At 44.4% G+C, this 17,555-nt stretch overlaps 1 protein-coding gene across 1 annotated transcript in view; it reads left to right on the top strand.

Annotated features, from left to right (window-relative positions):
- The first annotated feature begins 712 nt into the window (after positions 1 to 712).
- STK11 (serine/threonine kinase 11) overlaps positions 713 to 17,555 on the top strand; it is a 43,114-nt gene continuing 26,271 nt past the window's right edge. Inside the window, exons 1-5 of the mRNA XM_009581632.1 lie at positions 713 to 1,322; positions 11,410 to 11,493; positions 15,410 to 15,499; positions 16,768 to 16,900; positions 17,380 to 17,516. Coding sequence (XP_009579927.1) covers positions 1,033 to 1,322; positions 11,410 to 11,493; positions 15,410 to 15,499; positions 16,768 to 16,900; positions 17,380 to 17,516 — 734 coding nt within the window. The 5' untranslated portion in view covers positions 713 to 1,032. The remainder of the gene's footprint in view (positions 1,323 to 11,409; positions 11,494 to 15,409; positions 15,500 to 16,767; positions 16,901 to 17,379; positions 17,517 to 17,555) is intronic.

Genomic DNA, 17,555 nt, shown 5'->3' on the forward strand with positions numbered 1-17,555 from the left:
GGTCCCTCCCCTCCTGGCTCCATCCCTAGTTTGGTTGCACTTCAAGTGTTTTATCCCCTTTTCGGCCCTTCCCTGCTTTCCCCGGGGCGGCTGCAGCGTCCGTTGTTTTTCTCCCCACCCCGACGGACACCTGTGGCAGGGGGGGGAAGGAGAGCGGGGGGGGCCGGGGCGAGGTTGGCATCTCCTCGTTGACCTTCCCGTGTTGGAAAGGGAATGGGGTGTTTTGGGTACTGGGCAGAGAGAATTACTTCCTCCTGCTTGTTCCCGTTTTAAGGTGGGTCGGTAAAGCTCTAGTAGTTTTTGCGTTGTCTGACACCGGCTGACACCTGGAGCAGTGGTGGTGACACATCATGTGCCAGGCGGAATCCAAGTGGTTGAAGGATGCCCCTGGGAGATCTTGATAGGCACCGAAGGCCTCAAACTTTTGTAGGCGTGAAAAGCGAAGACGTTAGAATTGTTTCTGAAAACTGCTTCAAAGAAACTTGGTTCCAGCTTCCAAACGGCTGAAAAAAAACTCATCCGTGCTCACACCTGGATGGTGAGGACAGCAGGGCAGAAACGCTTCGCCTGCCATCCGGTTTGGAGTTGGTGACTATGATCTACTAGGAATGGAAAGTCACGAAAGAGACTCGGCAGTTGTCTGTTTTTATGTGGTGGCCTAAAGTCCCAGAGGATGACCTAGCACTTAAGAATCAAACTGGGCCAAGTTAAAGGCCAAGTTGACTTGAAAGAACCCTAACAGTGGGACCAGTTCGGAAGCAAAGCAAGTCCCAAACTGAGTGTATCTGGTCAAAGATATATATTCTTTTTAAAAGACGTTGTGTTACTGGAGCCAGGCCTGGATCTTTTAGCATCCAACTGAGCTGGAAGCAGCTCATAGGTTTTTTGGTTTTGGTTTTTTTTTTTATTCATGTTTGTACAATCTTCTGGATATTTTTTTTCAAGAAGGAGTAAAAGGGAGTGTTGGAAACTAACAAACAGGATTAAAACCCTGAGCGCTTAAGGAAAACAGGTTAAGGAACTTAATCCAGGATGGATATGCAGGAGCCACAGCAGCTGGGTATGTTTGCAGAAAGCGAGCTGATGTCTGTGGGGATGGACACTTTTATCCATCGCATTGACTCTACGGAGGTCATCTACCAGCCGCGACGGAAAAGGGCCAAGCTCATTGGCAAATACCTGATGGGAGACTTACTTGGTGAAGGGTCTTACGGCAAAGTCAAGGAGATGTTGGACTCTGAAACCCTCTGTAGGAGAGCTGTGAAAATATTGAAGAAGAAGAAGCTACGCAGAATTCCCAATGGGGAGGCAAATGTGAAAAAGTGAGTAAATATTTCCGGTAGCTGGGAACTGAGGGGTTCAACTTTGTCATTATTTTCCAGCTGAAGGTCTGTATCATTTTAACCAACAACTTGGCTTTCTGCTATGGAGGTGCTTCCTAAACCGTAGGTAGTCAGGAATCTCTTTACCATTGAACTACAGCCAGCGCTCTTGTGGAGGGTGCTTCTTCCAAATGCTGCCCAAAGGTTGGGAGCAGGGGAGGGAGCTGGTTCTCGAGGGCGAGGGAGGCAGGTCTGTCTGAACAGACAGCCCGTAACACACGCTGCTGTTTTAATAGTATTGCTTAAAGAGTAAAATAGTATTTCTTAAGAAATTCCTCTTTAAGTTTTCATGTTGAAGAGGTAAACTGTGGTGCTGTCGGCTAGGAGAGGTGAGAGGTGGTGCACCTGAGAGTGCAGAAATACACTGTGCCGTTGTGGTCTGCGTTATTTGTGTTCCCATCTAGGGGCGCGTGGGTCTGAGCTCTTTGGGATGGTAATTATTGCTCCCACCCGAGTAGTAGGTGCCTGGAACGTCATCCAATGTATTATGCACCCAATGGGCATAGGAAGTCTTGGGGTTTATTCTTGTTTTCACTTCTGACTAATGAGTTTGGGAAGTAATTCAAGGCTCTCTTCAGTTGATTTCTGCAGCTGTAAAATGGGGACAAGGGTTCTCAACTTTTTTTTTTCCCCCCAGTGACTCAAGATCTGTGCTTGGAAGCTTTCGAGGTGCCAGTTACATACTGATTAGTCAGGGCACAAGTAACTAATTAAAATTAACTGTGGGAGAAGCCTGGTGTAGGACTGGGTGTATGAAACTTTCCCTTTTCTTGGGGCTGCGCTCTGCTTGCGGGGACCTCGCAGCCAGCTGTGTTTTCCACAGCAAGCTGTTTGTCACAACCCTGTGAGATAGTTGTTTATCTGCTGTGAAGGGGAGCCTTCTGCAGCCAAAACAAACTATTTGCAAGGGTTTATCTCGTAGTGGGAGGAAAAACTTGTGAGATGTTTAGAAGACACTTGTATTGCGTTTTTAGCTGTGGCGTGCTGAGTGTAGAGCCCTGACCTAGCAGGGTCTTGTTTCTGTTTCTCGGTTTGGTTTGAGTTTCCGAGCTCAGCTGCGAGATATTTCACATCCTGTACTTGGGGCTTCTGTTAGTGAGCTGTTTAAGTTTGCCTTCTAACCTTCAGTGACAGACTTAGCTACACGCGATAGTCACAAACCCTAATGCCGGGACCTCCCTTTCTCTCCTTCGCTGGCTCAAGTTCAGAATCGGAGTAAACTGTTGGTTAATATGTAATAAAATGTTTCTTGTTTTTCTGCTAAAGGCATGAGTGCTCCTTTCCACCCTTGCCCCCTCCTTGACTTATATTAAGAGCTTCTACTGAAGAGGGGGAGATTGTTCCCACCTTAGTGAAAATTTAATTTTAAATTTCCCCCCCCTTAGTGAAAAAGGACTTGCCAAATAACAGAAGAGTTTCCTGATATCAGAGCCGTGGTAATGGTCCTGTGTCCTGAAGTGAACTCTGCAGAAGTTTTATTCATGCACAGAGCCTGTCTGTGAATGTCTTGTTTGGTTTCATTAAGGTTAGTTATTAAAGCAGACTAGCCAAGCACTGCTCTGTTTTGCTGTGGATGTTTTTCTGGCTCAGCTGCACCTGCTTCAAAACACTGAGGCAGATTTTAGATGTTGTCTTGTAACAAGAGTTTACTTTAGTTCAAGTTCCTATTTTTGTCACCTTGTCCTTTTCCCTTTGTCCACTTATTCGTTTGCTTTACCTGCTTCCTCAGAGGTGAATTTTTTTAAGGCAAAATGTCGTATTTTTGTGGTACCCATGGAAATCTGACCTTATCAAAACCCTTTGGCACTACTGCAACAGGCAGCGAAAGCTGTCTCTGCTCTGAATAAACCTGTTGTGGTGAGATACGTCATCAAACCTGTATGGTTTGACTGGTCAGTATGGATGGGGGGAGCAAACCATTGCTTGGCCAGACTCCATTAAAATTTCACTTTCTATGACTGCATTTGAGCAGCTTTGCTGAGTGGTTTATACCCGGCAAACTACTCACGTGCAATAGAACAGCAGAAAATCAGATTGTGGACTGAATCGCACCAATAGGTTCTACTTTCTTTCTTGAAAGCTACTAAGTGCAGTAATAAGTAAATATGTAATTCCTGTGTTACAGTGAGGCCTGCTTCCAGTCCCGTTTGCGTCCTTATCTATACAAGGATGTCTGCAGCTCAGTACGTGTGAGAGATGAGTGTGATTAGTTGTCTAATCTTTGTAAACATCCCGACTTGAGTTGCTGCCCTTTGAGATTAAAAATCTCTTCATCTGCCACCAGAACTAGACCACCGCTTGGTGCTCCCTCCCCCTGCCAGTGCTCCCAGTGGTATGGGCAAGTAGAAGGCTCTTCCAAAGCATTTGCATTCATGGTAAATGAAATGGTCAGGAGTGAGAGTCTTCTGACTCCCTAATGAATGGTTTTCTTTGCTGTAGAATCACTGCATAATGTCTTAACTATTAGTCTGCTTTCTGGGGGTTAATTTCTACATATAGTGCTGCAAACGTGTTGAAAGTGCACTGGCAGAGAGTCTGAGCAATTAGGCGTGTGTTCAAGCTTGGTTTAAAAGTGCTTATCTCTTGGAAGTGACACCATTTGCTATTTCAGTCTCAAAATACCTTGTGGTACAGTTTTCTCTTAACTGCAAAGATGGGGCCTGTTCCTACTAACGTGATCTCCAGCGTTTCTTACTATACAGGAAAAAGCTACATATGCGACTTGGTTTGTTTGACAGAGATGTAATTGAATTATTATAATGGGCTTGTGCCTCTGCCATTATCACAGGATGCCTCGGTACTGCTGCTGCTGTGGTGAAGATGAAACTTGCATTGATAGTGTGTCATCAGAGAAATTCCCTAGAAAACAGTTCCTAGACTGTTGGCCCTTGGGTAATTACATGAGCAAGTAATGTAGAGGGAGTAATGACAGCAAGGGAGAGCATAACAGGGATGAGCCGCAGAGGATCGTACAGGTCTGTGCCGTGCTTTGGGACCCTGGATACGTGGGGCTGGTGTTACAACTCGGGGAGCTCTAACTGTTAATGCCATTTTTGTGTTCCTCCTTGCCAGTCTTCGAGACTGCAGCCCTGTCCTGCATGCGTGGGCTCGTTGCCCCAGCCCTGTCTCTTGGTGCAGTAACAGAGTTCTGGGGGCCTAGAAATTATGACTGAAATATGTTTGAGACTTATTATATAAAACTGAATGTTTCTTCTCTACCCCAAAATACTCCAGTTCTGCCCCTGAAAAATGAGCCCTTAAGGGCCTGGTGAGGGTGTTGAGGGTTTAAACTCATCAGACACACATTTCCCTAAATCAGTCTAGGGAATCCTTGTTTTCTCTTCAGTCACTTTAGAGAAAGGTTGGGTGGCTTAGTCAACCAGACAGTACTATGGCTAATTACTGCTTCCATTTAATACAAAAAATGAGTTTAGTAGGGTTGCCAAAAAGATGAAAAAAAATTTGGAAGACTATTTGTCTCTAGCAGCACAAGTTTTATTAAACTGTGTGCTAATAGCCTCACATTTTAATTAAGTGTTTGGGACTTTCTGTGCATATCCCAAGTGTCTTGTACTGTACTTACCACACTCAGTGATTACTTAGATTTGAATATATGCTCATTAGAATTCCTCAGAGGTTTAAAATGTGTAGTAGGCCTGTACTTTGACAATTTGCTCCTTGGGTCTGCAAATCAAGAGTCTTGCACCTCAAAACACGGACAGTTCTGCTGAAGGAAGGACTTGTTGCAAGCTGCAGAGGCGTGTGCTTTAGACGAAGATGGGCTAAAGCTGACTCATCTGATTTCCTGTCCCTCACTCCCAACCGAAAAGGTCTGCCGTACGTAACCGGGTGGTTCTGTTACTTTCTTTGCTAAGCTGGATATCTGCTTGGGTTCAGTGGTGCAATGTTGGAAACGGTAATCCCTAGAAGAGCGCAGGTAGCTGCGCTGTGGTGGATATAGGGCTTGTAACGTCAGATGTCCCTGCTAGGAGTGTGATGTGGAGGAAGGCCTGGAACTAGTCAAGAGAAAAAGTAACGCTGCGATCTTCCCCTCCTGTGGCAGCCCCTTGGGCTCACACGCACAATTCTGGAGCAGGGGCCTGCCTGCGAGGGCTGGCCTGCCTGTTGCTGTGAGAGGCAACAGCTTCCGCAAGGTGGGAGCTGTCAGGGTTCAGATTGCTGTGTTTCATGGCACAGGGTATGTTGTGATCCACACCTGCAGCGTTTAACGTCTTGGGGGCTTCTGGCGCACGTAAAGAAAGAAGTGTGGTGACCACAGTGGATGTTTCTGTATCTTGACATGTTGTGGCCCTAGGGGAGGGAGAGGCAGTGGGAACGTGGTGGAGATGCTATAATGCTCGCAACGTTATTTTGGATAATGCCTGGAGAAGAACCGTTTGGATACTAAAACCTGAAAGGTGCAGGTCAGCACTGGATTCATCAACACATAAAGATGTCAGCTCCTCCCCGTGTCAGATGTACATTCAGATGTGTAAAGCTTAGTTTGAAGAAGGAAATAGTGAAGGGCTCTGCTCAGTCTCTTATCTGAAATATCACTGGTGCGAGCGAAGAGGTGCAGCTTCTCATGTGGATGAAAATGACAAGTTGCATCCTTGCAAGTGGAGGGCTATTTTTTTGGTGAAATAAGCAGGAAAAAGCTGTTCACAAGCTAAACCTTAAATAAGTTAATCTGCTTTGTGGCGTATCGGGGATACTAACTTGTAATTAAAATTTGCTTTGGCTATACGGGATTACAAAATCCATCTAAATAAATACATAGTGTAGTTGTTCAGTTGCGTAAAGACCAAATGAATGATTCTTGAGTCCTTTGTAGCAATTAGCAAGAATGGTGTTAGTGGATTTATAGTACGTGCCAGAACTGGCATATGGAGCTGTTCTCTGTGCACGTCTCCCAGCCCTTCGCTGTGGCACCAGCTCTGCAGTGGAGGTGTGCCAGTTCCTTGTGCCTCGTTCCTCAGGATCATGTGCCGTGGAGAGCTTCAGATGGGCCACGGTTGTGTGCTGAAGGGTAAAGGAGTGGGTGAGGGTAAGCTTCTTCCAGGCTGAAGGCTCTCACTGCAGACCTGCTGCAAACCCTCATTTCTGACACATGATCTGACCTGGTAGGTAGTATGGAAAAGATTCACCCTCATGTGTCTCCAGTAAAATCCTAAAAGCTTAGGCCTGTGGAGGAACCTTGTCAACCAAAGGAAGGGAATGAATCTTTTGGCTGTACTGCTCATTTTTGTTTAAGCAAGAATGGCTTTGATAAAACAGGCTTGAAACAAACTGTAGAAAGAATGCTAAATTTCATGGTGGAGATGTGCTTTTACCAGAATGGTCCAGGGAAGAATGTCATCTTTCCAGGCTGTCCTTGGCATCTTCCAAAATCGTGTGGCACATGGTACAAGTTGGTAGCTTTGCTATATACACCACCACCACTCTGTTACTTGCCAAAGCAAGGTACCTTGCTAGGGGTAAGTCTTAATCTGTCAGGATGAGCTTAATGAGTCTGACGGAACCACATAGAAACCTTTGAGTTAGAAGATCTTCTCTTTTCTTTTCTCTTCTGTTCTTCCTCCAAGATAGCTATACTTTGAAATGGGCCCCGAACTCTGACAGTCTGTCTTGTCACACACTTGAGGGCTTTCTAGTGTGGAAAACTAGGAACAGAATTCCATGATGGAGACTATTCTGGCCACATAATAGTGGTGTTGAGTAGGGTGGGTACGGAAGCGATTACCACATTGCAGAGAGCACAGCCTAGCTCCCTTGCTGGGATTCTCCCTTTCCCTCTGCGTTGGGGAGAGGTCTGATCTCAAAAGCAACTGTTGTGATTTAAATTTCGTGTTAAATTTTAGAGGTAGCAAGGAAAGGAGGCAAAGTTGCAGCAGCTCAGAAGGTATCCTGAAAATCTGAGCAGATTCACTAGGCTAGTATGGGAAAGGCAGGAAGCCACCTTGCCTTGGTTAGAGGAAAGGCAGCAAACTGTAGGCATGCACATCTCTCTCCCATTGCTGTCAATTGAAACACTATTGTGCAGGCAAATTGCAAAGAAAGCAGTGGGCTGGGGTGGCTTTTTTGTTGTTAACTTTGAAAAATGTAAATTTGGGCACCTTCTGATGAGGTGAGCACCTATGTTCACTTGCTCGGTGAAGTTTGAAAACCAAAATGGAATTGGAGGTGACTGTGGTCTGGCTGTCTCTGTTCCTCAGTCATTCTAGAATGCAAGAGTAGCTAAAAATAGAAGTAATCTTTCCTCTGGGAAATGGGCTGCTTGGCCTCTGCCCCAGAGGTGGGTGCACTTCACTGGCATTTTAGATTGGTTCACGAAGTCCTCTTGGGAAAAAAAAAAAATCATTACAGGAATATGAAATATTTATTAGTCTGTTAAAGGTGGCAGGAATTAGTATTTGTGCTTTCAAGCCATATTACAGGGAATAAGCTGCTAGGATCAGGATTTCAAATATGTTCCTAATATTGGAAGCTTGCTTTGCCTTCACAGCAAAGTAGTCTTATTTAAATAAGAATGTGTGTTCACTCCCTCTCTTGCCGGCTTGGTCTGAGCACTCAGCCCGTCTCCCTTCATTATGCAGAAACTTCTTAGACCTACACTAATGCTGGCTGCAGTTTCTATGCTAATTTAATCCACTTCAGCCTTTTGGTCATTACTATAATTAGAGTGGCTGCATCACTTTGCAAATCTGTCTGCCATTTGAACTAAACACTCTGCTGAGCTTTGCCTTGTTATCCTAGGTTTCTGTTTAGCTATCGCAATTTTTTTTAAAGCCATATATGATAAAGGAAGAGTGTCTGGCCTAAACTTTGGTGTGAAGTAATACTGCTGGTCAGGGATCCTTAAAAGATCTTTAAAAGCCTGCTTGCAACTTATGAGCCTTTCGAAGGAGCAGTTACTGGTTTGTTAATCAGATGTGATGCATCAACACGCCTTTGTACTGGCCACAGCCTGTTATTAGAGGCTGGCTAATTGTGCAGGCAAGGGGTGAGTGGCTTTCTGAGCTCAGTGTGTCATGTGTTTGGGCAGAGGCTCTTGCTTCCGAAGCTGTGCTCTGAATTCCTTGTAATGCTGCTTTCAAGAGTCCTGGCTGTTGAAATGTAACCATGCTTCTTAAAGCAACTTACCAAATGGCAAGAGAAAGAAGCTGGGAAGAAGAGTTTAGGTATAGTTTAGCACAAGCCCAGAATCGAGGAACAGAAGAACAAAGGTGAGGAGCAGTATCTGCACTTCCAGACACTGACAGAACCACCCTGACCTGACTGTCCTGATCCTCCTGTTTCTCTTCATAGCTGGCATCCAGTGGGATTTTGCAGGCTGATTTTAATGCAAAAGATACTAAAATGTGGTTTGGAGCACAGTACAAAATCCCAAGAGACAAAGATCAAAACAGCTGATATGAGATGACATACAAGGGTCCATTTTCATAGCCAAGGGAAGATGTCTCCTCACTCAGCTTTACATTATTTATTCTCCACAAACAGAGGATTCAATTCAGATCTCTGAACTGTTCAGTCAAGTTAAGTTAGGACTGAAGTTTGGAAGAAATGGAGTTACTAGCTGTAACTCCTGTTTTCGACTCATTCTTGAGACGAATGTTGCAATTCCTACATTGGTCGCTTCATTTCTGAATTCTCCTGGAAGTTATAGCTTGAATAAAGGCCATTACGAAACTGCCTCAATAGTTGGCTACTGCATGTGAGGAATTTGATACGTCTTCAGGATGATTTCTGTACTAACTTTACTGTAAAGACACTTAAACTGATCACACTAATGGACTGGCCAGCTCAGGGGTCTTTGGCCTGCAACCCTGACACCGAACAGCTTGTTGTATTTTGTATTTGGTGGTGCTCAGGGGTGGGCAGCCTGTAGCTGTTAAACTGTGCATGGCTTCCGAGCAGCTCTCGGTGTGGTTCGTGCAGCAGGGAGCAGGGTTGCGTTGCGGTGGGAGGTCTCCAGACAGCTCTCATCGGGAGCGAGGAGGTGAGCCGGAGAGGTGCTGAGGCAGAGTTTGGGGTTGCTGGGACCCAGCCAAGGCCAGCTCTGCAAGGGGCTGATGAGACTGCTGGGGGGCTGTTGTCAGTGAACTTCGCTGTGAGTTCCTCTGTCCCTCAGCTCTGACATCCATCGCGCTCGTCTCCTGGCCACAGGAAGCTTTTGGTGCAGGGCTTCTCGGGTTGGGAACGTTGGCGACTCGCTGCCCCTTTGGCAGCGTTGGCTGTCGTCCCTTTTCTGGCTGCAGACCGGGTGCATCATGCAAGATGCAGTGCTTCTGGTAATGCACTTGTCTCTTTTTACTAGTGAGGTACCTCTCCTGGTTTTTCTGTAGTTTCTACGTTCTGTAGAAAATCAGGTTCTGCTGAACAGCCCCTTTTCGGATGAATTTCTTGTGGTATAATAAAAAATCAATTTAGTTTCATTTGTTCATGTCTTAAGTAGGTTAGCCAGTTTCTGATGTTTTTATATTTGTTTAAATGACTTCTATCCATTTACAATACAACTATCAGAAGGAATTGCTTGTTAGGTATAGAAACCTTTTTATTTCTTTTTTTGGCAAGTAACTAATATTCAAGTTGCTTCCCAACTAAATAACAGAATTTGTGCTGAAATGGGCTATATAGCATGTTAACCACTCTGCCACGTTTGGCACCGGGCGCTGCCTGCCTGTGACAACAGGAGCGCACCTAACTGCACGATGCTGCGTTACACCGACATCTGTGGGGGTTGTTCCTGGTCACGATGCTGATTAAAAACATACCCTGAAGTATGAAGACTGGAAGCCCAAGCAAGTTTATTTCTGCTCTTGTAACTACAGATGACACTTAGGTATAAAGAAGCTCGAAGTGCAAACATAAAAGGTTTGTCTTGGAAGTGACTGTCCTAGATATTATGGTAATCACAAATGTAGTGCATCTTTAGGGGTTTAACTGAAGAGACTGATAGTGGGCTAAGCTCCCAACAGTCCAGCATTGTTTGAACAGCTTTAATTGGAGGGAAGCTGATAAAGCTGCATCTTTGACATGCGGAGCAAATCAGGATAGGCTTTGACTTGCCTGAGCAGTTGATAGGGCAGCGTTTCAGTTCCAATTATACCTTTCCTTTAGTCAGCACTAGCTTTAACTGGGAATGGTGAGGCAACTCACCCAGGGCCATAGGAAAGGCTGTGAGCTGAGAAGGGGACCGCAGGGGACACTGTAAACCCCTCTTGTATGGCTGGCAGGAGGAGGGTTGGCTTGCTGCACCAGGCCCTCGCAAGTCCAGTGCCAGCGCTGCTTGTGGAGGCAGGGGGTTTGCAGAGTGTGTCCTCAGGTTGCTTTCTCTTTCCACACAGCCTGGTGTCTGAGGGTCCAGCAGGATCTCTCCAGGAGTTGTTTTCTGTGGGTTGGCTCAGCATGATGCACTACTTCTGATCAAGCTTGCCATTGTCTTGTTCCTGCTCACTTTGGATGGGGCTGTTTGGCTGTCAACATCCTACTGTTGACCAGTCAAATAGCTAAAGGGCAGCACTGCACAGATTTTGTGGGTAAAACCGGAATACCGCTTACATTGGAGTGCAGAATAAAACTTTATATTAGCAGAAGTAACACAGCCTGTGTTGAAGGGCACCAAAGCATTGGCACAGGGCATTCTTAGAACCAATTTCATGTCTGGCACTAAAGGTAGGTTGCTCCTTGAGAATAGTTCTGCTGTTATTTACCAACGGACTAAAATTCCTGCCCAGAGAGAACTGACTGGCTGTGTAGTGTTAACTGAAAGGGTACTTGTTTACAGTCCTAGTCAGTGACCTAGTCAGTAAGTATTTTCATGGTCTAACCTTGGACTAACGAATTCAAGAACACACAAGACCTTCTGTCAAAAAGCATGCATAGGTATAGTCTTAGTTGAAGCAGCTGGGACTAATACGGTTTGAAGTGTCTTTAAAATCTATGTGATCTAGAAAACATTAATTTCATTCCATAGTAAGGAAATAGGCTTTTTAAACATAACTTTTTTTCTTTTCTCTTCCTGCAGGGAAATTCAGCTCCTGCGACGATTACGGCACAAAAATGTTATCCAGTTGGTAGATGTATTATACAATGAAGAGAAGCAGAAAATATATCCTTTTTTCACAGGGTTGTTAATAAGGTTTGAATTCCCATTGTTCTCTGCTATAGTGCTGAATCATTATAGTTCTGCTTTTGTTAAGGCCCTTTTGAATGTTTCTTAAGCTTAAAATTGCTTTCACTGGTGTTAAACATACTGCATGTCTGGAATACTTTCCACACAAGTATACTTTCTTAAGTTTCCTGGCTTCCCAGTTAGGAAACGAAATATTGTCCCCAGGTTACAGATGCAGGGCTGGGCTAGGGGAGAACTGACCCTCAAATACTGTGTTTTATTGTGTGACCTTCAGCAACTCAGGGATGAAAAAAGCTGCGGATCTGTCATTTCTAACCTCTTGTCCTAGCTGTGGTATATGTTAGTGCTTCTTTTTCCCTGAAGAGGGACCTTTTATTGTCTATGCTATGTGAAATCAATTTTTGTAATGCTTTTTCCTTTAAGTCCTTGGCAGTGGTTTAGGTATCTTTTTTATTTCCCTCAAAAGAAGAAAAAAAATCTACTCATTCACTGGCATCTGGACGCCTGCAACTCTCTCCTTCCCTTTGGAGGGTCTGTACTGCTGCAGTGCTGCCTTTTCTGTGGGCAGTTGGTATGCTTTGCTGCTGGTTGTCCTTAACAAGATAAGATGAACTCCTGAGCCTGCCCAAGCCTCCTCTGTTGTGTTGTTTGTGTGACAGTCCCTTGTGATAGTGCTTTAAGTGACCCAAAGCTTGAAACAGTCATGAGAGTTTAACATCATCTTGCTCCTGTGAGATCCACAGCTCAGCTTTTTGGGACTAAACTGTTGAGCTCTTGAATCAAATCTGTGGCTTGTGATCTCAGTGCGTCTTTCAGACTTTAACATGTTATTCTACAGTGCACTGTCCCCCCCGAGCATGCACAGATGCTAGCCAGTGTAATTACATGCTTTAACTTGCAAGTGAAGTGCAAGTGAGTAGCTGGATGGTTTCTAATGAGTCTGCCGCTGAGTGCACTTTGACTTGAACCAGTTTGTAAGCTTATTGAGCTGATCTGTTGTAGTATGTGTTGTAAGTGGTTGCTTTTATTTTTGACAATGTTTTCCAAATACTGTCTTCCGCTTACAATACTTCATAAAATGGGTAATTTAATTGTGTGCTTTAATTAGATCAAATACTCTGCCACCAAGTCATTAGTATAAAAAAAAGCACAACAACTTTTTCTCGTGTTTTGTAGCCTTAACAGACCGAAGGGACTGTAATTCAATTACACTCTATAGAAAGATACCATTTAATTAATGAGAAGCTGGGATGCTGAAGGAGAAGCATGGGGAAAAAGAGCCCGAGAGAGACCTCATGTGTTGGTAACAGGTGATGACAACCCAAAATGGTCATTCAGAAATGTGATCTCTCTAAGCCAGGATGGATGTTCCTTGCTTTGCTTTCTGAACAGTAGTGTTTGAAAAAGAACAATTTGTTTTTTAATACTTTTCCCTTGCAAGTATGGATTAACTTCACTATTTTTATCTTTCTCGGCTTCTACACTCTTAGAAAGTTTGTTTCTATTCCTGCTTATTCTGTGCATGTGAGTGGCAATACCGGGAGAAATGTGGTGGTGTCACTGGGGCTGGGAGTGGGAATTCATCCATGATCATGTTCTTGCTTAACCTTTCTCCAGATTCTCATTGGCACCGCTGGTGCCTGTGCAGTGTGTCTGAGGATGTGGCAGCACAAACGCTTGTGCAGCTGCATGGTAAACAGGTTTGGGAACAGATCCAGCTGAAAAGTAACTTTCTCTTTCAGGCTGGCTTCTCTGTAGGTCATTTCCCTTACTCATTTCACTGTGTAGTCGTGCAAGTGCCTGTATTAGTGCCTTGCAGGAAGCAAATGCCAGGTGGAAGTTGACTGGGGTGTAGGGGAGGGATGTCAACTTCCTCCTTACTAATAAAAACAGTCCTAACTTCCAGAATGGCCATTGTGGCATTTGAAATTGGGCCTCTGGAAGAAGGAAGGATTCTGTTCTCACCTGAGTTCTCTGTTGCTGATAGAAGTGAACTGCAGGCTTCAGCCATGTTTATACTTGGGAAGATAGTGTTTTAACAACTTACCTGCCTAGTCAAAGCCTTCAGTGATTTTCTTTGGTAAAGGGAAAGCTGTGATGACTGGATTAAAAATATCAACTACATTTAGAATTTAATGGCTGCTTTGATAACCTGCTGTGGCTGTGAACGCAGAGCTGGTGATGAATGGAGAACTAATCCAGGCAGAAAATAAACCCAGTTCAATAAGCCGCATCCCAGCTGGCACCCTCTCTCAGCTTCTGTTACCAGTATGTGCAGTTGTGCGTGGGAGCAGAACCCTATTGATTAGAAGAATTGAGAGCCTCAGTCTTCTTGGGGTGCCTGTAATAGATCTGCTTCAGCCTGAAAGTCTGTACTTTAATCTGGCTGATCAACCAGAGATGGATCAGTTACAAAAGAAGGGATGAAAAACAGTCTGGCAGCAAATGAAACCAAAATCAGGCTGTCCTTTGTAGGTGAGAACGAGAGCTGGGTTTTGCTTCCCAGGAGCTGGTCTATATAATCTACTGTTAGTATTGCTCTCTTGAAGGTGGGAGAGTTGATGTCTTCCACGTCACTGTGATATAAGTAGTTCACAGATTTCTTCCAGAGTAAGAAATGGTAGGAATGAATTTTGGGAGCTCTTTCTGCTATTCTTGCTTCTACTGATTTACTAGGTGGCATTGTGCCCATCATAACATCTCATAGTGCTTTAGTGTCCCTCTGAAGAGCAGCTCATATGGGGAACGTAGCACAAATTTAATGAGTTCAGACAGTGTTTTGAGCTCCTCGATAGAACGTGCTACAAAAGGGCAACACAATCTTTAGCACAGATCCCACTTAAAGCGCAGGTCATCTCTTTAGCCTCTCCTGCCTTAAGAGTTAAGATGGCATCCTGGGATATAAGCAACTTATTTTAGGCTTAGGTTAAGAAGGCATCTGCCAGGAATAATTAGAGTGACCAAAGAAATGCTTTGTGTTAATGGAGAACGTGGGCTGCCTGACAGCCATGCTTTTCTCCGCTCTTTATCTTGAAGGTGCACTCCCTTGGCAAAGCCACCAGATGTCTCAGGGTCTGTTCTTGCAAGCCCCTCAGCACACAGTCTGCCTTTAAAAGCCCAGGGAGAGGAGGAAAACAGAGGCAATTATTGCTTTAGGCAGTTATGTAGTTTCCATTGTTTGGCCCCAACATTAAAGCTTAAGGAGATGAAAACTAGAGTATGCTGCAAGGGAACAAGTGCTAAAAAGTGCCACCAGTTCTTGGCGTTCTGTTGTAACTTTTTTTATCCATGCAGTTTCAAAAAAGCTTCCCAGCTCTCTCGGGATCCTTTCTCCTGCTACTGAAATACTACCGTGGGGATGGGGGTAAGCAGCAGCTGTTAAACAGTGCATACAGCCATATCATTTTGAAACAGGAAATGAAGAATAACAAACTTTGGGGAAGGTGATGGGAGCTCACTGTTACGTCAAGTGCAGAATAGCCAGGGCATTGGGAGAATATGCTACAGCCTATGGCTCTTCTGCCAGGGGTTCCCTAACTTCTTGTTGCTGCTTCAGAGTATTATCCTATTTCTGTCATGCTTGTGAGATCTCCAACTTAATTTCTGTGGAGTTCATATCCTGTTTCAGGTCTGATCATGGAGTTGCAGCTGGTTGTTAAGCAGAAGAATTTTCTTGTGGGTTCCTTGCCTCCTCCTATTAGACAGTTGGAGGACGGTAGCTACCTCAGGAGCTGTGGCACAGCTCAGGCTCTACCTCTCCAGTGTGTGTATACCAGGTAACAGGACTGCCTGTGCAGCAGCTCTCCAGTTGCACTGGAACAGGGCTGCAGTCCTCACACCGCGTTTGCCTGAGAAGCGTTTACCCTTGAAGCTTCCTTAACTCTGCCTTCACGTATATGGTGATGGAGTACTGTGTGTGTGGGATGCAGGAAATGCTGGACAGTGTCCCAGAAAAGAGGTTTCCAGTTTTTCAGGCTCACGGGTAAGTACAGTTTTGTTTCTTAGACTGTATTAGCCTCTCACCACTGAGCTTTCTTGAATTCAAGAGCACGTTCTACTCTGTTGCTTAGACTGCTGGCTGCACTTTAAAGAAAAACTGGCTTTGTGTAATAACTGCATCTTTTACATCCGTGGGAAAAACCATAATGAAGTGGTGGTAGGGATAGCCCTTAGATTCAGGGACAAAAAAAACCATCTTTCTGTTGAATTTTCTGTTACTTTTGTTTTCCTGCATGAGATGCATGACAATCCTTCCTGGCCCCTTTGCTGCAGCTCTGCCGTTCATCAAAGATGGGCGCAGTGAAGGAATTCACGAGGACTTGCCCTGCCTTAAATGGAGGCAAGCCATACAGTTCAGTGTCAGAAAAGAGATTAAAGGTCTTTGGATGGATTAAGGATTGGCAATATCCAGCATGATCTGTTAGCTTGTTTAGTCAGTAGACAGGATAATCTGAAGCCCCTTTCATTCTGCAAATAAAGGAACCTTAGAATTCTGGAAATAGATGCAAGAAGATTGTCATGTGTATCAAATCAGTGCAGACCAGCAGATCTGTGATAACTACATATTTTTATGGTCGTATTCTCATTTTGTTTAAAAAAAGTGTCTGAGATTACAAATAGCCTAAGTGAAATACAGGCACATTAAGTCAAGTATTATTTCTGGATATTATGAGATAAGACGTGCATGCACAGTTGTTGCCAGGCTGTCAATGCACAATGCTTCCTACATTACAGTAATGGCCTGCCCATAGTTTCTGACCATATCCATGTTACCTTTGTTCAGCCAGTAAGCTGTACCAGCAAAACACTCCTTTCTGCTAGCTAAAGGAAACTTTTTTCCCCCACCCCCTGTTAGAGAAAGCTATGCCACTGAAAGAGCATCTTTTGCTAGCTTAACTTAGCCTAGGCTAAAGCAGATGTCAGAATTAACTGTTGGGTCTGTGCCAGCATGGTGCTCAGCACTTACAAAATATGCAGACTTGTGAAGAGGGCTTTGGTGTGGAGGAGCCCAGAGTCTGAAGTGGTTAGCACACTGGTGCAGAGCTCTAGCAGGTAACTTCTGACTTTGTCAGAAGATTAGTACCATTTCGTATACACCACAGTTCAATCTTAAGTTCCTAAGCATCAAACGTAAATGTATTTCCGACTTGTTTCCCATAACAGCACTCTTTGCTTTATGTATTGTTAGTAGTTCACATGGTCTTAGTCTATGGAAGTGCTTGACTTTTTTCCTCTTAACTCTTTCTGCAGGTACTTTTGTCAGCTTATAGATGGCTTAGAATACTTGCACAGCCAAGGGATTGTCCACAAGGATATAAAACCGGGGAACCTCCTGCTAACAACCAATGGGACACTAAAAATATCTGATTTAGGCGTAGCAGAGGTATGTGAGAACTGCGGCAAAGTCAGGAATGTGGGAAGCGTGACATTCTAGATTTAGGTCACCTTTGTGGTGTCGATTGATTTATTGTGCATTTAGGCTTTTGTTCTGTTAAACTTCCAGAGTGCTCTAAAGTGACACTGAATATTTATTGTAATTGGCAAAACACTTTCGTTAACAGTACAAAACTTCCATCTGGGAAGCACATAGAGGAAGACATCAGTCTTAGACAAACCCAAAAGTGTGGTGAAATGGCGATAAGCTACGTAACCTTATCCTCCTTATTATATGAAGGCTGTCTTAGCTAGTAGTGCAAGAATCGTCACTGATGGCATGTAGTTATTGTAGTGGCACGTGCTTATGATACGTAAGTAGATTTTCAGTAGCAGTGTCTTCCCCTTTTTTCCCCAGGTGAAACTTTTCTAACAGTTACAATTTGTCTGCCTTGAAAGTTTAAAACTAATGGGTGTCTTCTGCTGCAGGCATTGCATCCGTTTGCAGAGGATGACACGTGCAGAACGAGCCAAGGGTCGCCAGCATTCCAGCCACCAGAAATTGCCAATGGCCTTGACACCTTTTCAGGCTTTAAAGTAGACATCTGGTCCGCAGGGGTCACACTGTAAGTGCCCGTGCAGCATCCAGGAATTGCAATAAAAAA

Source organism: Fulmarus glacialis, unplaced genomic scaffold (genome assembly GCF_000690835.1).
Source record: "Fulmarus glacialis isolate BGI_N327 unplaced genomic scaffold, ASM69083v1 scaffold23117, whole genome shotgun sequence".
NCBI classification, from domain to species: Eukaryota; Metazoa; Chordata; class Aves; order Procellariiformes; family Procellariidae; genus Fulmarus; species Fulmarus glacialis.